This window comes from Notolabrus celidotus, chromosome 4, assembly GCF_009762535.1.
Source record: "Notolabrus celidotus isolate fNotCel1 chromosome 4, fNotCel1.pri, whole genome shotgun sequence".
In the NCBI taxonomy this organism is placed as follows: Eukaryota; Metazoa; Chordata; class Actinopteri; order Labriformes; family Labridae; genus Notolabrus; species Notolabrus celidotus.
In genome coordinates this window covers 20,888,418-20,913,916 of record NC_048275.1, presented here as the reverse complement: position 1 = coordinate 20,913,916, position 25,499 = coordinate 20,888,418, and the positions used below count along the sequence as shown (strand labels likewise).

Sequence of the window (25,499 nt, the reverse complement as noted above, 5' to 3'; positions counted from 1 at the left end):
TTGGAGGCACTTCGGCAGGAGATCAATGCAGCCCGCCCCCAGTGCCCAGTGGGCTTCAACACGCTGGCCTTCCCCTCTATGCGTCGCAAGGACACACCGGACGAGAAGCAGCCCTGGGTCTACCTCCAGTGCGGGCACGTGCACGGCTACCACAACTGGGGCAACCACCGGGAGGAGAGGGAGGGTCGCGAGGGACGGCTCCGCGAGTGTCCCATGTGCAGCACGAAAGGGCCGTACGTGCCGCTGTGGCTGGGCTGCGATGGCAGGGTTCTATGTAGACGCCGCCCCCGCCCACTCATGCATTCATCCTGCGGCCATGTTTGTTCTGACAAGACAGCTGCCTTCTGGAGTCAGATCCCGCTGCCACAGGACACACCCACCTTCCACGCCGCCTGCCCGTTCTGCGCCCAGCAGCTGAGCGGGGAGCAGGGCTTTGTCAGACTCATCTTCCAGGGACCTGTGGACTAGCATCCTTTGCGTGAAACAGAGTTTTCTTTTGTTTGGACCTGCAATGAACCTGGGAGCTCCCCAGATTTGTTTTCTTTCCTCTTCAGTTAAGAAAAAAAAGAACTGTTTTCTGGACCTTTTGTCTCTTTCTCATATTTAAGTGACCTTTGTATTGCTTTTTCATGAATGACAACAAAGATTTCTATATTTTCATGTGAAACCAGAGACACAAAAACCAAACAAAGAACACTGCTGGGTAAACCTTTCGTTTGTTTCTTGGAAAGAACTTTGAACAACAGTATTTTCAAAAATAATAACGTACCGTAGCGCAAACTTACGGTTTCTGTTCAGGTTTATTGTTGCAATATACATCTGTGTACATCTCTTAGAGCTAATTTAAAACAAAGAGGTTTATTTATGGCCCAGGAACCATCGCTTTATCCTTTATCTGTCAGATACTGCAAACTATTTAGCATTTTAATTTGAGAAATCCAGTATATTATTAATTCAGAGATCAGTTCTCGGTGTGTTCTGAGGGTTTTGTTCTGTCTCTTCTCTCATGTTCACCTCTCAGATCTGTTTGCTGTATTTATACCCTGCCGACCCCCCACCCCCCCCCCCCCCCCCCCCCCACATCACTGTTCACCCTCCACTTACCTCTCTCTCTCATTCTGCATCACGACCAAGCCTTTCGCATTCAAAGCAATAGATTTGGAACAAACACCTCCTAAAGCATTATGGGAAACTGAGTCTTCCAGGCTCGTCTGTGCGACGCTCAGGACAGCCTGAGTGACTGCTCCCTCCCTTTAAATGTCCGAGTGGCACGATTCTGTGGGTGAGTGAGTCTTTTCTTGATCACTGATTAGCCATGATACGCAGCTATGTAGCCACTGTCACACACATCAGACACACAGACTGACACACAGACCAGGTCTAAATGCTTAAATGTCTTTAAAGTGGAAGGGAAGTAACCGTACAAATATGAGTATTTATATGACTGATACGTCACCAGAACAGTATGCATGGCGTCAGGATTATTCTAACTGTATGTGATGTTTTGGTCTCACCTGCACATTGAGAGCAAAACCACTAGCATTATTTAACCATATTCAGTATTCTGACTAGGTTGCAACGGGGTGGAAAGGTTTTCGGTAAATTTCCAGTGGAAGTTAAGCTGGGGAATTTTGGGAAATATTCCCAAATTGGAATTTATGGGAATGAACTGGGAATTTAACGGAAAGGTATCATATCCAAGCACAAATATGTGTTTTGTTATAAGCAGACATCCATCCAATATAATACAATTAAAACAGATTTAGAACTTTATCAAGTGTTAAATATCTTATTGACAATCAATTCTTTCATTGAAGAACAAAAATATGAATGTTGAGTTAAATATTACTCATCCCCCCCGAGCTGACCTATTCAAAAATTTAAAAAATTTAATCCCAACAAGTCCCATTCAAAATGTTAAATGAAAAGAGCCCCTCTCCCCCCAAAAGTCCTTTTCAACATGCAAATAAAAGTGCATGTAGGGGGTGTGGCCTCAATAGCCCTGCAGTAAGCAGTGTGCTATGTGCATGTGATTGAGGAATAGCATAGATATTCAACTGTACTTGTATGACATCTGGTTGTTTTAGTCAGGATTAAAGCTAAAATATGTTTTTCCCCCAACTATATTTAAGTTCCCTATTAAGAGCCAACCTTCAATTTAGTAAATTCCTGGTGTATTCCCATAAATTCCCATGGAAAGTTTCCAACTTTTGATAAGTCTCGGAATTTTTCAACCCTAATTCTGACCAGTATTAATCTTTACATTGAGCTGACAAATTAAAGATAACTTTTGACAACTTAAAACAGCTTCATGACTGTTAAACTAAAAAAAAATTCATCTCCAGCTTGGTGTTCAATAGAGGTTGACACGCCTAAAAAAAGAAAAGAAAAGGGCTGACATCCTGCACCCTTCAGCTTTCTGATTTTTCAGTGACGCCATATCAAATGAGGATGGGCACGTTGTTTCAGCGGAAGAGGAGCTGTTCTCTCACCTGAGCTGTTACATGCAGGAAGTCTCATCTATTTCATGAGCAACAAAACACAACTGTAGCTGTTTGACTCAGGTTTGATGCACACAAACACACAAGCTGGCATCTACAAATTTCTCTCTATTGTTTGTGTGCCTACTCATCAAGGCTTCATTTGAATTTGTGCTTTTACAAACAGGAAGCCTTGAATGAAGAATCAATCTTTATTATATAGCGACAAACTCACAACAACGTTATCTCAAGACGCTTTTACAAACATAACAGCTCTAGGCCGTACTGTTTCAGTTATTAGGAAAAGACTCAACATCAAGACATGACAAGATCCAGTCCCATCTTTACAGACAGGACTCTATATTATCTCATATAATCCACCTGCACTTCGCAGTATTTAGCAAGGTACAGCGCAAGGACAAACTTCATATGAACAGGCAGAACATCGAGCTGAACCAGACTCATGTTAGACAGACATCTGCCTCAATCAACTGAATCAGAAGTCTGAGGATGCAAGCGTTCTACATCAAACTCCATTTGCTTAGGAACATCGTGTGATATGTATGGAAAGCAAAAAGACATACACACTAAATGAACCTTAAGAGTGAGCGTTGTATAGCCTACTCTTTCAAATATCAGAATATCAGAAGATGCCCAGGTTTCAGAATTAATAATCTAGTATCCATGGACATAACCACTCACGGTTGACTAAAGAGTGCAGAAAGAAACAGTCCTGATATTTGTAAAAGCACAAACGTGACCAGACTCATAACACATCTGCAGCATCAGTCCTGCAGCCACAGTCAGTGTAGGAAGAACGAGACACACTCCAACTGTAGAAAACTTCCCTCACCTGTTCTTAATACACATCAAGCATCCTTAGGCATTAAACGTGGTGTTTTTGTGTGTGAGAGGAGAGATTGTAATTTATGTTAAGCTATGATTGTACGTGTTTATTTTTCCAGTCAAGGATCGTGTCCCCCCTGTATTCTGACTGCAACACACCAACTCGCCTCAGGGAGAAAAACAATGACCTGTGTCAAATCTACACACTCAAACACACACACACACACACACACACGCACACACAAACTGTAAGGTCTTCTGAGGATAACTCAAAAGTAAAAAAGGATATCCTGAACATAAGATTTGTATCCTCAATCTATTTTACCCAGTGTAGTTTTGTTTCTGTGGATTCAGTGTGTGAGTAAGGGCTTCACTCTCTCTGTACTGTTATCTCAACCCTGTGGTTTTTTTTACGCATTCATCCATCAGTGTGTCTCGTGTTGCCTCCCTCCACCCTATCACTCACTCCTTCTCTTCATCTTCTTTCTCCTGTTTGGAGTCTCCTCGTGCTTGTAAAGGCGAAAGCAAAGAATGTTTCCAGCAAACACTTTTTGTAACAACTTTAAACAATAAAGTGTAAAAAAGTGACATCCCACTGTGTGCAGAGTTTTATTTTACATCAGCCTTAAATTAGAAAAAGAATCACATTTTGGTTTTGCAGTTTAAGTCAGTGACAACCATGACGTGTGATTGTTTGGTCGTATTTGATGCGGACAAACAAGTTTTAACACATTTGTTAGACCTCAAGGAACACTCATTTAAAGCCCCCAAAACACACAAGACTTTTACACCATCACCATATTAAAATAATGGCCTATGTAATTTTTTTAAGTTTTTTGGAAAACACAAAAAAACATACCAAATGTAGAGCATATGATATGTATTATTATATTTCAATCAAAAAGGCCTTGACAGTGGATGACTGTTGACATACAGTATCTCACAGAAGTGAGTACACCCCTCACATTTCTTCTAAAGCAGATGCACAAATAAGCCCGCCAACAATTTGCTAAAGACAGCAGACTAAGGACATGGATTACTGGAACCATGTCTTGTGGTCTGATGAGACCAAGATAAACTTATTTGGTTCAGAGGGTGTTAAGCGTGTTGGGGCAACCAGGTGAGGAGTACAAAGACAAGTGTGTCTTGCCTACAGTCAAGCATGGTGGTGGGAGTGTCATGGTCTGGGGTTGCATGGGTCCTGCCAGCACTGGGGAGCTACAGTTGGGAACCATGAATGCCAACATGTACTGTGACATACTGAAGCAGAGCATGATCCCCTCCCTTCAGAAACTGGGCCACAGGGCGGTATTCCAACATGATAACGACCCCAAACACATCCACAAGACGGCCACTGCCTTGCTAAAGAAGCTGAGGGTGAAGGTGATGGAGTGGCCAAGCATGTCTCCAGAAGGTGGAGGAGCGCAAGGTCTCTAACATCCCCAGCTCTGTGATGTCGTCATGGAGGAGTGGAAGAGGATTCCAGTGGCAACCTGTGAAGCTCTGGTGAACTCCATGCCCAAGAGGGTTAAGGCAGCGCTGGAAAATAATGGTGGCCACACAAAATATTGACACTTTGGGCCCAATTTGGACATTTTCACTTCAGGGTGTACTCACTTTTGTTGCCGGTGGTTTAGACATTAATGGCTGGGTGTTGAGTTATTTTGAGGGGACAGTAAATTTACACTGTTATACAAGCTGTACACTGACTACTTACATTATATCAAAGTGTCATTTCTTCAGAGTTGTCTCATGAAAAGATATAATTAAATATTTGCAGAAATGTGAGGGGTGTACTCACTTTTGTGAGACACTGTAAATAAAACGTTGTGTGTCAATATGTAACATTAAAGAATAAAGTGACTTAGGCCAATTTTCGAACATTCTAGTGTGACTTAGGCAACTTTAAACCTGGCTTAAACTGCCCTTTCGTTCCATAGTGCCAACTCAAAACTGAAATAACTCTAACCTAACTTGAAAATGTGAGGTCAATCAAACGCTGAGGAGGCATGCCCTCTCCTCACTTGTCCGGCTCTTCTTTGCTGAGTTTTTGTACCTATCCCAGTACTATTCAGTTTATCCCCTGAATCTTCATTCTTGGTCATCTCGATTTGCCTAACTATGTGGCAAATTGTCAAAGAAGTGATGACACTCTACGGGCATCACATGTTTCATGGACTGAAGGTCCTGGAACTTCCCTCTTTGATTGGCAGAGCATGCTGGAACACTCTGATCCATGCCATCGGTTCACTTGGCACCTGTACCCTCTGTTGCAGTGCATCCCACTCAGACATTTATCCTAAAGAATCAAAAATTTGGACTTAGGACAAGAATAAAATGGTCCAAGTCACCCTCTTGACATAGGCCATTGTCCTATAGGGCATATAGAGCATAATCCTTTCAACTAAGGATTAAGGCGGTTTCACCAGAGGTGGCCAGAATCATCAAGAGATGATTTAGGCCAAAAACTCATTTTTGTCAAAAAATGGCTTAGGCAATTATTTTAATAGGGTGATGACACAGTTAATGATGGACAACCATCTTCGACCCCAGGGGAAACCACATCACTGGTGATTTTACAGTTTTCAGGTTTTATATGGACCAGAAGACATAAGCAGAACTAAGGCAGATTAATCAATAATGAGATTTATTCTAAATACACCCCTAATCTCAACAACCAACACCAGTCTGTGCTGACTTGTATGTTATACAGGTGCTACTGCTGCCCTAACTGCACATTTCTGAAATAACTGACTAGAGCAACTTAAAGCAAAGTCTCCTGAACTCTCTCTTTCAGACATCAAGCAGGAAGACTTGAGTTTGCTCTTCAGCTGGGGGCACTGTATCACTGAAACAACATGACTTCTTCTACAACTTGTGTTTTTTTGTTTTTTTTCTGAACAGGTTTCTGAAGACACCTGATGTGAGGTCACCACAAATACACGCCTGATGGGGTAATTATTGTAGCTGATTGGTCCTTCAAGGTTAGTTTTCTGTTCATTTCCTGATCATCCACATTTTGCACTAAAGATAAGACACTCAGGGCCCTGTTGGCCTAGTGGTTTACATGCACACCATATATACAAAGGCTAAAGTCCTTGCCCCAGAGGTTGCTAAATTGACTCCCAGATTTGACTATTTGAAGCACATCTTCCCTCTCTCTACTCCCAACATTTTCTGTCACCCTTCAGCTGTCCTATCCAATAAAGACAAAAACAAGTGTAAACATCTTGTAATCTTTTACAGGAAATCTCCTGTATGAAAAACTGGTTTGTGTTCATTCTTCAGACTTGATGCATTTACTTAGAAGTCCCAGCACCTTGGGTGTGCTCAGTGTTCATCACACACAGACTGATTTGAACAGTGAACACTGAAATGATGACAGGATAAGACAAGATAAGATAAGATATAGTTTACTGATCCCCCATTGGGGGAAATTCTTTTGGTACTGCAGCTTACAACACGGGACAGGGGAATACAACAATGTACTAACATAGTTAAAAATATAATAACAATAATAATAGCAATGATAAAGGTAAAATAGAATAAAATAAAATAAAATAAAATATGGCAACTATTACAGATGTATACACACTATGTACACTTCTATCTGATACAAAAAATAATAATGAAATCAAGAATTGGTATTACATAAAACTACATCTATGGGTATGATGGTATCCATTAGAGGGTCTCTAAAGTCAAACAGGTATCATTATTATTGGACTACCTTAGACCCATAAAGGATATGACTCAGTCTTTGAATAAGTGTGTCATATGAACAAAACATGACCATAAGGTAACATCATAAATGTCCTCCCTCTGATGTTGCAATGTGAAAATACTTAAAACAAACAAAATGGAAAGTCCCCTCTTCATTCTTGAGGGTAAGATAATTAAAAAACAACCACATGTGGGAATCTTCTGAATAAGTCCTCCATTAAACTTTTTCATAAGAACAACAGGGGACCATATGGGAACATTTTGTCTTCATGCCGCATGTCCTTGTTCAGATGTGTCAGTGTGAGTTAAATATCCCCCTGAAGTCAAACAGGGAATGTTATATGACAGACAACTCTTATATAAACGTTTGGATCAAGTGACCAGCTTCACTGTCTTATATAACAACAAGGAACCATATGAAAACATTCTTTAATAGTCCTGAATCTCTCTGTATGATGCCATAATTGAATGTCCCCCTAAAGACATGTAGAGTCATAATTATATGACCAATTTAGACCCATGTAAGGTTTTCATTAAATACTCATCAAGACTGTCTTATTTAACCAACGAGGGACCATGGGAACAGTGTCGCAATGTGAACGTGTGTGTAACTTACTGAGGTTATGTATGACATTTTGACCCGCAGCACTTTTTGATCATAAGAAGACATCCCTTATTGTTTTGTGGAGGTTTGAGATGTGCGTCACTTTAAGGAACTTTCCGGGAACATTATAAAGGCCTCATTCCAGCGCTGCCCCAGTATGGCCTTTCCAGATTCTTCAGCTGATAAAGGTAAATAATGTTGAGTATTTTTCTAGAACATCTCTTTCAGCACAGGAGGTGTGGCATTGAATATGTATGTATTGCTCAGCTTTCAGTTTCAGTGCGTATATAAAGGGGAGACGTAAAAGTCAGTTAGCTGTCTCTGTTATCACTTTTAAAAAACTTTTAAAGACAAATTTATTTAAACAGGCCTTCGAATCAACTTGTACAGACTAATGTTTTAATTATGCTATTGTCTGCTTCTTTTACTGTTTTATGATTTCATTTTAATGTTTCATGATTTTCATTTTAATGTTTTCTGATTTCATTTTTGAATATATTCCTGTGAAGCACTTAGTGATTTTATTCTATGAAAGGTGCTATACTAAATAAAATTACTTACTTACTTACTTACTTACATCCAAAAGGGCATAAACAGAACAAAAGAGCAGCACTTGTCAGTGTTAATAAAAGATGTTTTTCTTGTCGGACCCAAGTCACAATCACTCTGCAGTTGCTTTCGGGACGCATGTGGCCCGCGGGCTAATTGAACACGGCTGTTATACACTGTGTGTAAAATCACCAAAACTTTTGATGGTGAACGAAAAAACACCTAATTGAACGTGGTATGGGACACGATAGAGTTTAAGGACTGATGTCACAGACTCCAACCATGACAAAACAGAAAAACTCAATCATGTGCAGCGCTGATACATGCTGCCCTGTTAATCTTGTTTTATCTCACCATCAGTGGAACTGGAAACAGAGCTTATTTTTAGAAGGCTGCAGAGTTAAAAGAACTATGGACGCAGTTCAAACTTGAGAGAAAGATCGGCTAATCATTTTTAACCAATACTTTTTTTTCTCCAAATCAATATTTGAAGTATAATAATTTCTCTATTAAGTTGCTTTGTAATGAGCAGGACCATCTAAAGTGAGAGGATTGTTATAGCCCAGGAACCCCATCTAATCAAGCACCTGCTCACCTTTTCATGGTTCTAGTTTACCTTAACAACCTGCTTACAATACATTATCCATAAACGTAATGGTGGTATCAATGTATTTTGTGTTTCACTTGTGGAAGTTGGTTTAAATTTTCATGCAGATACATGTATTCCCTTGATTAGTAAATATCTCAGTCTATAAGCTATAGCCTATATCTTTTCTGTCAAGGCAAGAAGGATCACCACCTACCTAATGGAGAACACTACACTGACACTGGCTGCCAGAAGGCCGGGGTCCCTGGTTTCCCAGGCTGTGGGGAGCGTGTGCTGATGATTTGGGAACAGATCCAGTCTGCTAAGAAGGAGGACCTGCATCTCATATGGCTGGACCTATCTAATGTCTATGGGTCATAGGCAAGCAGCTCCTGAAGAAGGTTAGCTGCAGGGAGTGTCAGGGAGACGTCCCTGTTCACTGCCTCGCCACCAGGAGATGTTCTGGGCTAAGGGACGTAACATCTATGAGCGGTGGTCCCCAGCTGATGACTCTGCAGCTAACCAAAAAAAGGCACCGGTGGAGGTGCGGCATGCCAAGGGCCATGCAGGAAGAACATCTACCTGTAAAACAAATCAGTCTATAAGCTATAGGAGCATTTTGTAAACACACTGTGTTAAAGTTTTGGAGATATGCAGTATGAACATGCTGGGTGTCACTAAATAGATTTCCAGATCTTGGATTATTGTTGATTGATTCATGGTGTCTAAACACAGCAGAAGAACAGCAGACATGTTTATTTCATATTGCACTTTATTCAGCTCTGAGGTGACAGAACTGGGCTGGGCTGAGACCTCATCGCTGTAACAGATTAACATTTATTGCTTTCAGTTGTCCGGTCTGCACGTTAGACCCGTCTCAAGTATTCTCACACTTTAACTTTGTGTACATGTTCCAACAATGTTTATTGTCTGAATCTGTTAACGTGTGTGACTGAAGGTGTAAAACAATTCTGTTGGTTTGTGTGAAGAGTTAATTCTGAGTGACAGGATGGACAGAGAGGACATTTGTAAAGGTCGTGGAGGCATGAGGTTTCATACAACATTAAGGTCACAATGTGAGCAAACAAACTGGATCAAAACAAAGATAATGCACAACATAGTTGATATTTTTCATCACCTGCATCACTAGTAAAGGCTGTTACTCTAAAATAACACAGTTTTCAGCTATTAAATGAGATTTCATGGCATTTTGATCAAGCCTGGGTATGGATGATTACAGACTTCGTTCAGGAATTTCACAATGGGATTGAGGTCAAAAGGCAGAGACAGAGGTGGTTCAGGCATCACATGGGTAAAATGTTAGTTTCTCCTCTATGGCACAAACTCAAGGGACACTGGAGTCATAAACACCCCCAGCAGAAACATGGTGTATCATGTTTTATGTGGATGTCATAGTCGCTTTGGAAGAATTTCACCATTTGATTACCAGCACATACTTCACATACTTCTACTCAAACTTAGTTTCTATATGATTCCACAAAGTTATTATACACTATTAATGTTGTGACTTAAAGCTTTTACTTTTTAATATTCTTAGATTTAAAATAGATCCAATGACACTTTGTACGAGGAGGCGTCACTCACATTTACAGCAGGATATCTAATTGTTAACAGACTGTGCACTTCCCCTCAGCTCCTCTGAGCTTTTAGAGTCTTTAGGCTCCTGGTTTTGGTTTTCCAGCCTGAATCTTGAATGCTTTCATTCATTCTCACCGCTCTCAGCAGAGTAGTTTTCAGAAGTTACAGTGGATTCTTTCGCAGCTTGAAGCCCTTTGTTGCTTTTTTCTTTTAATGGTACACCTGTTTTTTTATCCACGGCCAACTCAGTGAGAACTTCCTGCTCTATTTCTACTTTCTGAGGGGAAACTTGAACTCAGTTTTTCTGCACAGATTTGAAACCCAGGAAAAAAAAAGTTGAAGTCAATTACTCATCAATCATCATTCACAAGCTATCAACAATGAATAATGTGTAACATAGATAAAAGATGTTCTGTCCTTCAAGCACTTTTTCAGGACGGTTTGGTGAAGGGTTGAATCTTTTGTATTTTCTTTCTTGAACACTCCAGCCCTAATGATGAATTAAATATCACATGAAATATAGTAGCACATTATTTAGGTCATTTCATTCTGTTAATCATAATTTGTAAAAGCTGAATCGTGGAACCACGTGTGGTTTATGTGCTTGAATTAAATGGTCCAAACTCTTCCATTACAAAAAAAAAATCATAACTTAATATTTCTATATAAGTACGCTATGTGATTGTACTAACAGTGCTGTAAGGACGAAGAAGATGATTAAAATCATCCAGGATGTTCTGAGATATGTAGCCCCATTAGTCTCCCAGTAAATCTGATCAGTGTAATGATTGTGCCCCCGTCTACGTCGCGTGTATTCAGGGTTGTCTTTACTGGTTGCAGAAACAAAATCACTGCAGTAACGAAAAGAAGAATAAAAACTAGAATCTAATCATGGATACAGCTCAATATTTCAAGTGATAGCTAAGTATGGCTCGTTATTAATACTCATACATGTTTAATCATATAACTATCCTACTAGCCTGTAGAGGGCAGTATATCCCAGTTTAAACAGTCCCAAGTATCCTCGGCACAGTGGAACTGCACATGAAATCACACACTCCACACCGCCTTGAGGGAAATAAACAATTCCTTTCACAATCTGTTGGTGTCAGAGAAACATGACAAACAGGTCACATGACTGGGATAAAGCCAAATGGGCGACATGATGAGGATGTGTGTGTGTGTTTTGTTTGTGTTATATCAATGCGTTAGTGGTCCATGATGCGGAGGTTGCCAGATACAATTTTGTTTTCCAGCATGGAGCCAGCTGGAATATCAATCCGATCTCCGTGGTTGGCGATGATGATGACGGTGCCCTACAAGGAGGAAGAGCGATGAGGTTGGTTATGTTGTCAGAGAGAGAGGACGAGGGGAAGACACTTTCACACCAGGATTTAATTAAAGCTATAAATCAATGGCAGCCTCCTGCCAGCAGGGCCACTGACTTACAGAGACTTCAACGCAGTGCGTCCTTGTTGAAACTTAGGAATGACTAATAACATATACCCTGGATGCTGAGAAAATCTGTAATTTCACTCCCACTCACATGTTATCTAATTTTTATGTATAAATGGGCTACATTTTAAGTCTGTTACAAGACAAAGTATAAAAGCAAAAGTCAGAAAAGGGGTTCTTGATTTTCTGTGTGAATAGAAGTGGGCGATATGGCAAAAATAAACTATCATTCAAATAAAATGACATTTTATCACCAATTTTTGTTTTTTTATTTTAAAGACTATTATGCCAGTTACTGACCCAAACAACCGTTACAGTTTCCCTATTTAAAAAATAAAAGTTCTCAAAGAAAGGAGAACAACAGACAATTTAAGCCAAATAACCAGATTAAATCTGTGTGTGTAATTTGGCAAACGCATGCAAAATTAAATTAAAATTAAATATGGACATGAATAAAACTTCAAGTACACTCCCAGACACTTCTGCTTCATTCAGTAACATAAACTCTTGCTATAAAAGAGCTAGCTTATCAATTTAGCATATCAGTCGGTTTTATTCACTTTGTTTGTGAGGCAGCACTCAGTTACTACTCATTTCAATAATATATCAGGTACTTCTTGCATGAGTTTAACTTTCTAACAAGACTTAAATCCTGGTAATGTAATAATAGTGATATTGTTATGATATAATGATACATGATAAACAAGGTAAATAGTGTTGTTTCATTGAAAGATAAAGAAATCCTCAGTTAATCAAGCCAAACTTCTACAGGCTAAACCTGCTGTAGTCACCTCTCTCTAAGATCACTGCTCTGCATGATTCATGACTCAACTTCACTAAATCTAAAAATATTTCCACTTCAATTTGTTTCAAATGATAAATAGTGAAGAGTTTATAGATGAAGTGGTTTTAAAAGGGACCTTGTTTAATACCCCTATTATTATTTACTATTTATGAATGTCATGTTTCTTTTATAGCCTGCATTTCATATTTTTAATCATTGTGTGACATCACAGAAAGACAGCAGCTGTATCTTTATAACCGATGAGAAGTAAGGTTGTGTGATTTTGTTTAACTAGTATAATAATTATATTCAACTAACTTTGTGTTAGTGTTTATCCCTGTCTTAAGAATTTAACACAATCATAGCAAATTTTTACAGTCATTGAAGTACGTCTTTATACAACTTCCACCCCCTAAAAGTATTGTTTGCTTCAGTTCAGTATTTTGGTACTTTCCCAGGTCCAAGAGTACATGACCTAGAGGGAAACCAGGTTACAGTCTCTCAGGGTTAAACTTCCTGTACAAAAAAATGACAATCTTTCACTTCCTACTTTTCTTTAAAATTTCTTGCTCTTTTTATTTTTATTTTTACACAAAGTGCTCCTGGAGCATCTTGTACCATCAGTGTGGACGTCAGACTTAATAATGCAGGGATCTTCCTGGGCTATCATGCCTAACTGAACAGACTTCTGTATTATTGCTGAGAGCTATTTGTTCCCTCTTTTCCTTTAAAAAACAGATTCTATGTCACACTAATTGAAACACTGCTGCTTTGTTTCTGGTGTTCATTTATTATTAAGAGATACTTAATTAAACATGTTTACCTTGAGAGAAACGTTTTTCCCTAAGGTGACGTCTCCAGACACAGTCAGGTGGTCTAGCTCCAGCATGTCGGGGATGCTCTCGAAGCGAGTCAGATACTCCTGAACCTGAAAACAGAGCGACACAAGAGGAGTTTTATAAACAAACCACTGCTTGTGAGGGAGCATTTGAAAGATATTCAAATTAATTCAGCCCTGTTAGACCTTTGACTCTTAAATCTACTGAATTACAATACATTACAATAAATCTAACGCACCAAATATAGCTAAAACATCTGATTTGGAAGAGTGAACCCCCTATCACACAGAATGAGAGGATGATTGTTGCAAATGGAGTTTTTCTTCCAAAGACACATTGCTTTTGTAGTTTTGTAAAAAACATCTTGATGCTTTGAGATGATGTCACTGACCACCATTAGATTCAACTCCTTCACCTCAGGTAAGACAAAGGGAAATAAACGTATTTTCCTCTCATTAAGCTGTGTCACTTTTTATGTTTAGCTAAGGATGCTGTTGAAGAAGTCCCAATAAATCAGAACAGAGTGTCCCATATGTTACAGTTACCTGATTGAAGGAGCTGCCCAGTTTGACGTGTGGCGTTGTCGGAAACTCTCTCTTGGGGCTCATGGTGAGCGACGGCGTCCAGGCTGTACAGGTTGGACATGACCAGCAGCAGGTCTGATGTGGTCTTGACAGGCAGGAAGCGGCTGCGAGGTACATTGATGCCCAGGGCATTGTCGAAGCATTTGATGGCAGCGCCGACGGCCGTCTCTAGCTGGATGACATTCTGACCGCCATCGATTGTCTGATGACAGGGACACAGAAAAAGAAGTGAGGACGTTTGGTTAGTGAGGGAAAAATTTGGTGTAATGATACATGTCCCCAAGAGGAAGTCATTGTGCTGTCTCTTCTTTCTTCCTATAGGCTAAACAAATTGAAAGAAGGTTTGTTTTTCTTGAAATTACACAGTCTGGCATTATCTGGAAGCAATGTTAACAGTTTCAGGCTGTAGTGGTTGGTGTCCATCTCTTGGTTCAAGTCTTTAGTCCTCTCAGAAATCTCTATTGCATGGACTGCCATGAACATTTTGTACACGGGGGCTCTGGATCCAAGAAAACCTTAGCTTTCCATCACCCTCAGCTTGTGGTATTTATGTTACTGCTTAAAAAAGGCTAAATCAGGATGGTGAATGGTAAACATTATACTAGCAACACATCTATCTCTCCACATTTAGCTCCAAAACATCCTAAAATGTAGAGTGAATTTTTAATCACATTTAGAGGAATATTTGTGATCTTCTTCACATTTAATTTTCTTGTGAAAATATCTTCAGTTAAAATCATTGTTAAATCCAAATGCTTAACATAAATCTAAATGTTAAATATAAATTAAATGTTAAAGGTTAAATGTTAAATCTAAATGTTAAATGTTAAATCTAAATGTTGCTCCGGGATCCTAAATATCTAGCTGATATGTGGCAGTGTGAATTTGCATATCAGCTAAATATTTAGGATGGCAAAAATCAATTTTGTTGTGAAAAATATATTTTGTTAAATTCAAATGCTAAATCTAAATCTAAATGTTCAACGATAAATCTAAATGTTCAACGATAATCTAAATTTAAAATATGAATATAAATATAATATAAATATAATAAAAATAAATATAAAATATAAAATATAAATATAAAATATAATATAAATATAAATGTTAAATGTTACTCTGCCATCCTAAATATTTAGCTGATATGCAAATTCACACTGCCACATATCAGCTAAATATTTAGATCGCGGAGCAACATTTAGATTTAACATTTAGATTTAACAATTAACATTTAGATTTAACATTTAACATTTCGATGTATTTAACATTTAGATTTATATTTAGTATTTGGATTTATATTTAGCTTTTGGATTTAACAATGATTTTAACTGAATATTTTTCACAACAAAATTAAATGTGAGAAAATCAGAAATAAAAAAAAGTGACTTTTAAAAATTCACTCTACATTGTTATGACATTTTGGAGCTAAATGTGGAAATTTGTTGCTGTTATTTCAGTGTGCACAACTTTACAAACGGCGCCCCATACACATCAGCATGTTGTCATAAATGGTCACTCTGTCTCGGCACAGTCTAAATAGCTGCTAGCTTGGCTGCAGACTCTTAAAGTTGAAGGTGATAAGAGTTCCTGAAACCACAGAGGTGAATACTATGAGCTAAAATTAGACTCTCACAGGTCTCCCAGGAGGATCTCAATGACATAACAAGTAATAACAGGTCACAGGTCACAGGATGACTATCAGAGGGTGTTATGTCACACTCACCTCTTCATTGAGGCTTTTATCTTAAGTGCCTCTTTGAAACAGGAGTGCACACAGTTTTAACTTCATGGAGCTACAGTATTGTACAACATGAACAGATCTCTTTGACTCTGCAGGTTTAGCGGTGCACTCTTGCCTAAATGGGACCACACACTTATGTAAAGCCACACAGCTCTGTCAGATACCACCAGTTATATAACAGTTGCTATGTCACACGATTCTGTAGCTTAGGGCTGGTAAATTACAAATAGTGCCAAGAAAAGAAATAATCAAGCACAAGGCCAAGGTTCAGCAGAGAATTTGTTATGCTGGTGGCAGATTTGCATACCCAGAGGCAGTGCTCCTCCACTGCAGGGGGGGATCAGAGGCAGAGCATCGTGCCTCAGAGTGAGGACAACCAAAATAACATCACGTCACATCAAGTCCGATGTATTTTTTTTAACAAGGCTTCTCTATTACAGAGAGCAAGGGAGAGCAATAAAGAATACAAATGTGCAGAGAAGACATGGGGCTCAAAAATAATGCTAACCCTCACCAGAAAAAACAACTATTATTTTAAACCTATTCATGTGAATTCAAGTAACTCAATTTCTTTCCATGCATTGAACTCTAAACAATAACAGTGTGAAAACCAAGTTTAAACTTGAGTGAGAGCTAAGACACTTTTCTTCTTCATGAGTTACAATTGTATCTATCCTTGGAGGTGGAATGTGAGAAATTAACCTTATGTTCATCATTGTCTTTCTCTCTCTTCTGTCATCCAGAAACAAACCACACACACACACACACACGCACACGCACACGCACACGCACACGCACACGCACACACACAACACACACACACACACAGCTAAAACTAGAGTCCAAGTAGGGCAGTTGAGCCACCAGAGAGGTGACCAAAAACTGGATTGGTTTGAAGCTCCTTTTCTCTCTTTTGTATGCAAAAACCTCACGTGACAACAGAACGGCTCAGAGAGTGGAGCTGTGCAGAAGTGCAGGATCAAAGGGAGGCTGTGAAATGTTGGCTTCTTCGGTTTCAGTGAGCTATGATTGACAGAGGTGGTGGTCTCAGTCGTGTGGAGGTCTAGGACAGTGCCTGTGGAGTGGCAGACCGTGGTGGTGGTTTAAAAGGGGGGACCGGAGAGTGTGCTCCAATTATTGGGGCATCACGCTTCTCAGCCTCCCAGGGAAAGTCTAGTCGAGGGTGCTGGATAGGAGGCACCGACTGGAAGTCCAACCTTGAATACAGGAGGAACAATGTGGTTTTCGTGGCCGGGGACGGTGGATGAGCTCTTTACCCTTGTGAGGCTCCTGGAGGGGGCATGGGAGTTTGCTCATCCAGTCTACATGTGTTTTTTAGACTTGGAGAGGGCCTACTATCGTGTTCCACAGGGGCTCTTGTGGGGGGTACTGTGGAGTACGGGGTCCGGGGGCCTCTACTGTGAGCTATCCAATCCCTGTATGACCAAAGTGGGAGCTGTGACTGCATACCTTATGACGCTGAAGAAATATCACAAATGGGACATTTCTGAAGCAAGTTCAGCAGTATTACATTTTTTTATTTAGAGGGGACATCAGAGAAAATGAATCCCGTGAGAAGTAACCTTCTCATAATCAAGAAATGATAGTATCCTGTCTGTTCAGATTCAAGTGAACTTTTCAGTGAATCTCGTCTCTAAGAAAGAAGACATATCTTGAAATTGGGCCATTTTGGCTCTTCACAGCAGATGCAGCTGCTGTTACAGCATCTGCTAATCTTGCAGTGATGGGCCGCACTACAGAATTTGTTCTGTTGTCGTCAAAACAGAGTTTAGATACATGTTATTTGTCCTGATGGAGGCTTGTAAAGCTGTGTTAATCAGGCCTAGTCACCAAAATCTTTGTAATGTTACAGTGAGTAACATGTTTTTATATGCCAGTGTATAATATATATATATATAATTATATATATTATATATTATTATATATATATATACACATATATACATATATATATATATATATATATATATATATATATATATATATATATATACACATATATACATATATATATACATATATACATAATATATATATTGGCAAGCCGTTCAGGAAATTAATATATATGGAATGAAGTTGAATATATGGATTGAAAGTCTGAATATATTGAATGAAACTTGATATATATTGAATGAAACTCGATATATGGAATGAAGTCTGAATATATTGAATGAAACTTGATATTATGGAATGAAACTCGATATATATGGATTGAAAGTCTGAATATATTGAATGAAACTTGATATATATGGAATGAAACTTGATATATATGGAATGAAGTGAATATATGGAATGAAACTGATATATATGGAATGAAACTTGATATATATGGAATGAAGTCTGAATATATGGAATGAAACTTGATATATATGGAATGAAACTTGATATATGGAATGAAGTCTGAATATTGAATGAAACTTGATATATGGAATGAAACTTGATATATATGGAATGAAGTCTGATATATGGAATGAAACTTGATTATATGGAATGAAGTCTGAATATATTGAATGAAACTCGATATATGGAATGAAGTCTGAATATATTGAATGAAACTCGATATATGGAATGAAGTCTGAATATATTGAATGAAACTTGATATATGGAATGAAACTCGATATATATGGAATGAAGTCTGATATTGAATGAAACTCGATATATATGGAATGAAGTCTGAATAATTGAATGAAACTCGATATATATGGAATGAAACTCGATATATGGAATGAAGTCTGAATATATGATATGAAACTTGATATATATGGAATGAAGTCTGAATATATTGAATGAAACTTGATATATGGAATGAAACTCGATATATATGGAATGAAACTCGGATATATGGAATGAAAAATCACGTCATGTATGGCCTGCGCCATCTTGTCTTTCTGGGGTGTGATCATAGGGTGTGATTTTGTTTCCGGTTAGACGTAGCTTTTAGTAATGCAACCATCAGGAGGCACGAGATGTTTTCACTGCAATTTTAGTTAATGAAGGGGTTATCAACCCCTTGGGTAATGCATGTGCTGTTAAGTCAATCCGTATAGGAAAAAGAAACCCACCCTCCTCTCTATTAAGTTGGTTTCACCAAAAGTGATGATCGGACCGTCTGCACAGAGAGACGAGAGGAACACGAAGCAGTGGGCTGCAGAAGCATTTAGGAGGGTAGTAAACAAGTGAAATACGAAAATATTAAATATCACAGGTTGTACACACTTCTACAAAGGCTAAAGATATTGCCTTCTTATTCAGGTGGTCAGTCTTAGTCGCTAGCTAACTTTTGTTATGACTTGTGATAATGTAGCATCCTGTTCAATGTTAACAGGTGGAGCTCATACCTGTGTGCATCATGACAGTGAGTGAGTGTAATGAAAAAGTACGACCAAATACCACAGGTTACAGAGGTAGAGGAAAATGTGTCCCCTCAGAAACACTAAAAAGAAGTGCAAAAGGTTATTTTCAGAGAGACATTAATAAAAGATGAGTTCTCTTGATGACAATAAAACAATACGATTAGAAGTGGTGTTCAGAGTATTTAAGCTTTCATTCAATATATTCAGACTCATTCCATATATATCAGTTTCATTCAATATATCAGACTCATTCCATATATATCGAGTTTCATTCAATATATCAGACTTTCATTCCATATATATCAAGTTTCATTCCATATATTCAGACTTTCATTCCTATATATCGAGTTTCATTCCATATATTCAGACTTTCATTCCATATATCGAGTTTCATTCCATATATATCGAGTTCATTCAATATATTCAGACTTCATTCCATATATATCAAGTTTCATTCCATATATTCAGACTTTCATTCCATAATAAAGTTTCATTCCATATATTCAGACTTTCATTCCATATATATCAAGTTTCATTCAATATATTCAGACTTTCATTCATATATTATTTCCTGAACGGCTTGCCATTATATATTATATATAATATAATAATATATATATATATATATAATATATATAATAAATATATATATAAGGTAGTGATTATGTATATAACTGATTCAATATGGTCTCTAAACTCAAAATAAAAGAAAGACAATTGTAATTTTGCAGCTTACAGATCATTATAACCTGATTTAATGATAAATTGGGTTGGTTACTATTCTTCCTTCCTGTGTAACAACACAACTATAGCTCTGTGTGTGTAAAGAGAGCTGATACCTCTGTGCTTTGCGAGTGTGATGCTATTGCATCATTTCCCCTTGACCCTCGGCTATTTTTGGGTCCCCTCTTCACTCACCTTGGGGTTGACTATAATCTCCAGGTCCATTGCCTTCTGCTCCTGCAGCCTCTTGATTGCAGCCAATGAGAGCCACAGGTTGTTGGTGTTGAAGATCTTGAACTTGGAGACTGATTGAATTCGTCTACATGGGCCTTGGGGACCTGCGCAATCTCCAGCAGCAGTTTCCCATCATACTGGATCAGTGTGCCACCCTAAAGATCAGAGTCAACTGTTTGAAAATGCATTCCAAGCATGGGATGTGGTGCGAGAGTATGCTAAACTAATAATTCCTATAGGAGTTTTTATCTTATTCAAGGTACTACAATGATAAACTGGTAAACAGAAAAACCCATGCCATCACATCCACATTTTAAGGACCTGCATGATGTGTGACTGTAAAACCACTCGTCTTCTACAAATCATACCTTGACATCTGCCCGTGTCTTATCTGTCATTCCATGATGAACTCAGCGTTTGCCGTTGGGCTGGCTGACCAGGTGGTGCAGGATGTGGAGGTCCACGGTGGCTCCCAGGTTGTCTATGTTGGACACAAAGATGTACTCTTTGCCCTGCGCAATCAGCTGGTCCACCAACAGGCGGGTTGTAGAAGCTGGCGAAATGTCTCCGTGCCCTGGAGGTACCAGCCTTCTGCGCTCTGCCCAGTCATGCTCAAGCTTGTGGACACGGGGAGGAGGGACTCTTTGTTGACGCGGGTACCTGGACAGAGGAAAGAAATAACAATGAGATAACCATCATGCTTTAGAGACTTTTAGTTTACAGTCATGAAGAGTCAACAAAGAAAAAAGCAAGGCCGACTCACACGTAACCACCACAGCTTCTAAAATAATCGGTCTCCCAACACCCAACTCACAGACTTAAAACAGGACCCAAAGCATCGCAACCTCAATAGAACAGGAATGACACATCCACTAAATACCCATCCCACTCCCCTCAGGACGCAGGTACAGGGTACGAGGTGTAGAAGACTCGCCTTGGCAAGAGCCTGATCTCTGCTGTTATAGGGACCCTGACAACAGGCCTCGCTGAATTATACAGCTCTGAGTGTTGAGTCTTTGTGGATAGTTTGTTGAGCCTACAGTGTATGTTCTTGTGTGTCTATGTCTGTGGAAATGCAGAAGGTGCAGTGGAAAATAGTTCCCAAGGGACAATACAGTCACAAGTCTATTCAGTTTTGAGATGCTGGAATCAAATATTTGACTGCGTTTCTTAAAGAAGAAAAACTACTTGACATGATTTGATGATTCTAAATATAACGAAACAGATACAACAGATCAAATAGTCATTAAGCTCAAGTATGTATGTAAATGTATGTTTTTGTCCAAAATATAGTAAACTAAATCCTCTCAGTCAGTTGTAGAGCTGTGAATCCTGCACTTTACAGTAACAGCACAGAGAGAGAACAGACATCTGAGGTAAAGCCATGCAAATTTTGTGATAAAGTAGCGTGCCAGGTACTTTGTAAATTTATTCTCCTCTTATCACTTCAGGACTTCAAACAACACTGTCAGGTGGTAAATTTTCTAAAACTTCCCAAGACGGCAGATGAGGCAACAAGCCAAAGAGCCAAAGCCATCATCGCTTACTGCATTCAACTGATCAAAGCCTTTCTAAGAAGGATCTGCGTCAGCCTCAGTAAGCAAGCCTCATAACGAGGAACAGAAAGGGGTGGGAGCCGGCTGCGGATTTTGGCAGTTTGAGGCTATTTCAGAGCGCAGATGAGCTGGTCAGGTGAGGGGAGCCGCGCAGTCGAGGCCTTTTTAATTGAGGTTTAATTCCAGCAAAGAGTTCTGTTAAGACGTTTCAGATGAGCGGTTTTGATATGGTATCACAGACTTCAAAGGTTTATATCATCTCTGACCTCGAGTCTGAGAAATGTTTGATCCAAGAGAGGAAAAACAAAATGTTCTGCATCTGAGGAAGTAGGGATTTCGTTATGTGAAAGTTGAGTAAGATTTCAGTTGGTATCAAATCTCTACAGTGAGTTTTCCTGGTTGGCATTCCTCCAATATGAGACAGGCTTCAACTACTGTTGCCTCATAAATGTTATTTGACCCTGCCAGCCACTCTCTGTTTTTCATCTTTAAGCCTAATTTCATTGCATTATCTTATCTTTTTCTCTCTTCCGTTTGTGGTTTGGTTATGTGTATGTAATATGTGCTGTGAATGGTGTGAACTATTGCATGAAGAAGCAAATCCACAATAAATGAATGAAGGAATATATAAATCATATCATGCTTGCTGGACAGTGTAGTTGATAACGTATAAAATTTACTCACAAGTCTCAGTCAAATTGCTGTTTTAAGACCTCTCACAAGTAAAAATAAGACATATGTAATGACCGTACATTTTTAAAGTCTAATATAAAGTCTCAAAGGCTTTTGGAACCCTGTGTTAGGTCATACAGTGATACAGCTAGCTTTATGAAGTATATTGAGCTAAGAATGCTTCTAAAATTAACTTCATTTTTTAGGATATGTGCAGGAGTTACAAGATTTACTCCCTTGAAAGGGAATGTTATTTCTTCACTCTGCTCATGAGTTTGGCAGGTGACCAAGGTAAATCATTCCACTCATTAAGAATGAAAGTTGCTGGACTTTTTTGGGATCCGTATTGTGGCAACAGTGTATTTCTTTCCCTCTTAAAAAGGGATCATCATATAGTTTGATAAGCAGGGAATATAATTCAGCTTTTATGAATTACTCTCACAACCATGGACACAAAACTCCTCTTCTTCTTCTGCTGATTGATATTTAAGCTGTCTCATTGCTGACAGGACATCCTGGAGTTACATAAACTTCCCCTCTCCACCACCACTCTGCTGCTGCTCTTTTGTGCTCTCCTCCCTCTGGCACATGTAACTTACAGGTGCTCTGAATAATTTAACAAAAACCATAAAAAGCAGGTTCCACTTGACTGACAAATTGGAGACACTAGCACATTCAATATTAATGGCTTTCTCTTTACATTACAAGATAACTCCCTGGCTCAATGCTGCAGTTCTTGGCTTTTCAAGTAGCTCCATAAAAGGCTGCTCAGATACTGACTTTGGTTCAGGTCATTATTAGAGCCAGCTGAGTTCAGTCCGTATGTTTGGGATATGTTTGTTATCTTAGTGTTGTCTCACCTGCTTTGGTTAAAGGTGTGTATCTTGACGCGGTGGTGTGTGTACTTCTGCAGGATCTTCTTTGTGTCCTCATCTGTGTGAAGGAGTTCATGAGAACCAGGGGCACGTCTGTGTTGTAGGTCTTGTTCAGGTGCTGCAAGGGAATTTAAAACAAACACATGATATATAAATGTCAACAGGCTTTGCATTATGTAGAGATTATTAAAAGTTTGGGATATTTCTCTGTTGCAAAATGGATTCATAGTAATTACAGCTGATGGAAACTTGAGTTTTGGATTTTTTGATGTTGTGAAAGTTGTAGCAGCTGGAAAGGCTGACATTTGCTGACACTGTGGCAACTCACACTGAGCAGCAACAGCTTATTATATATGTATTTCATGGTAAATTCACCTCCTACTTTAAAAACTAACAGCACAAGATGTCCTGACTTTATTTCTGTAATTTGACCGTGTGATAAGAATGAATACAAGAAGGAAAGTAATAGCCGGGAGCAGTGGAAGCGTTTTTCTTTTTACCAAGATAAGATAAAATAAAGTGTGTAGAGGAGGAAGGTGAAGAATGAAATGTGATTCAGTGGAGGGAAATTGAAGTTAAAGAGTTGAATCACCAGCCTGTAACAAAAAACAAGGAATTCAGACACAGTTTTTTTAGCACTAAATAAAGCAACATTAGTGTTGGTTGGCCAACTTCTTTATGTAAACTGAACATTGACATCTCATGTGCAAGGGTTTACTGAGCTGTGACAGTGTTTAACGTCCCACACCTCTCTGAGGAACGTTAAAACACTTCAAACAAGAGCTCTGTGAACTTATCTGTCAAATTTCAGCCTCAAACATGTCATACAAATACACGTTATTTATAAACTATACGTTTGTTTAAAGAAAGGTATGCCCTCACCTTTCTCAAACACAGTACATAACTGAGGGACTTATTGTACATATTGTAAACTAATTCTACACCAGTGTTTAGTCACTTAGGTACTCAGTTGATCAGTGCTTCAGAAAGTGAGGGAGTATTGTAGATTATGACTCTGCTTTAAAAATTGACATCAAACACTACTCATTATTAAATATAAAAAGAGATCCACATTAGTTGATAATATTAGCCAGGCTCTTACCAAGAAAGAGTTAGCTGTAACCCTTGAGGGGTAATTTTTCCTTTCTTTTGAAAGTGGTGGTGAAAGTGATGGGAGAGAATTTAAAGACAGAGGGGGAACTGTGAAACAAAACAGGCGAAGAATCCTACTGTGGAAAACAACGAGCAAAAGTTTCAAATGTTTGATGTATATTCATGCACTTACTCAAACCTAATTAAACCCTTCATTTATATTTCAGAAAATTTAAAATAGTTTTAAAGCTCAGTCCACTCAATATATGATCCAAAATTCAAACTGCTGCTGATGAATCTAATTTAATTAACTTAAAACAAGTCTATTGATTCACCAGTCCTAAAATATGAATCTAAAAATAACTAAACAGACAGTAATATTGTCCGCCATGCGTTTTGAAACTGCAAGGCCCTTCAGCCCTTTAAAAACTGTATGGACTGCTGGATTGATAGAAGATAATATTTTAATGTTATCTTCTGTGATTCTTATCAATTAAAAAAACAGCTCTTCAGATATCTGATCTCAAAATCTTCTCAGTGCCTTTCAGACACCCTGACTAAAGTGACCTACATGTCAGAGTAAAAACCCCACCACTGAACCACACTTGGTTGTACTTTCTGAAATGATGTTGTCACTCAACGGTCACTCAGAGTGACAGCAGTAAAACCTCCAGCAGCCAGGGGGCGCCTTTTCAGCTAGTCTGTCCAATCTTACACTTATACTTGGAGTATGCATGTCCAGGTCTCTGTACTGAAGCGGTTTCACATAAATATGCATCAAGGCAAGCGGGCGGCTGTAAAGCGTTACAGATATGGGTATGTGTGTCAGTGAGTGTGTGTGGGTGTGTGTATAGGATCCATTTACCTACTTTCTCAATAGACTGATTGAGTCAGGAGGTAATCTGACTAGACCTGAGCAGAAAATGTGGAGCAGCGGCTCAGACACACAGAGCAGTGTGTCAGGAGGAGAGGAGCGTCCCATGAGGATGTTATGAAACACAAATACAAGGTAGCCCCACATCCCATGTCTAACTTCAGCTACACAGAACTGTAGACTCACATCATCTGGCTTCATCCTCGTCATGGCAGATTCCTCTATACTGAAGCTCTATAAAAACTTTGTTCCACGACTCTCTCCCAAAAACTTACTTACTAATTCTGAAACACATAAGTGAACCAACAT

General features: G+C 38.9%; 2 protein-coding genes across 2 annotated transcripts in view; one reads left to right on the top strand and one right to left on the bottom strand.

Moving 5' to 3' along the window:
- Positions 1-780, top strand: part of peli1b (pellino E3 ubiquitin protein ligase 1b) — a 50,505-nt gene extending 49,725 nt beyond the window's left edge. The window contains 1 exon segment of the mRNA XM_034682281.1: positions 2-780. Coding sequence (XP_034538172.1) covers positions 2-468 — 467 coding nt within the window. The 3' untranslated portion in view covers positions 469-780.
- Positions 781-9,542: 8,762 nt separating this feature from the next.
- ugp2b (UDP-glucose pyrophosphorylase 2b) overlaps positions 9,543-25,499 on the bottom strand; it is a 39,166-nt gene continuing 23,209 nt past the window's right edge. Inside the window, 10 exon segments of the mRNA XM_034682308.1 lie at positions 9,543-11,703; positions 13,450-13,554; positions 14,011-14,083; positions 14,085-14,251; positions 20,083-20,198; positions 20,201-20,276; positions 20,490-20,704; positions 20,707-20,781; positions 23,214-23,288; positions 23,291-23,342. Coding sequence (XP_034538199.1) covers positions 11,596-11,703; positions 13,450-13,554; positions 14,011-14,083; positions 14,085-14,251; positions 20,083-20,198; positions 20,201-20,276; positions 20,490-20,704; positions 20,707-20,781; positions 23,214-23,288; positions 23,291-23,342 — 1,062 coding nt within the window. The 3' untranslated portion in view covers positions 9,543-11,595.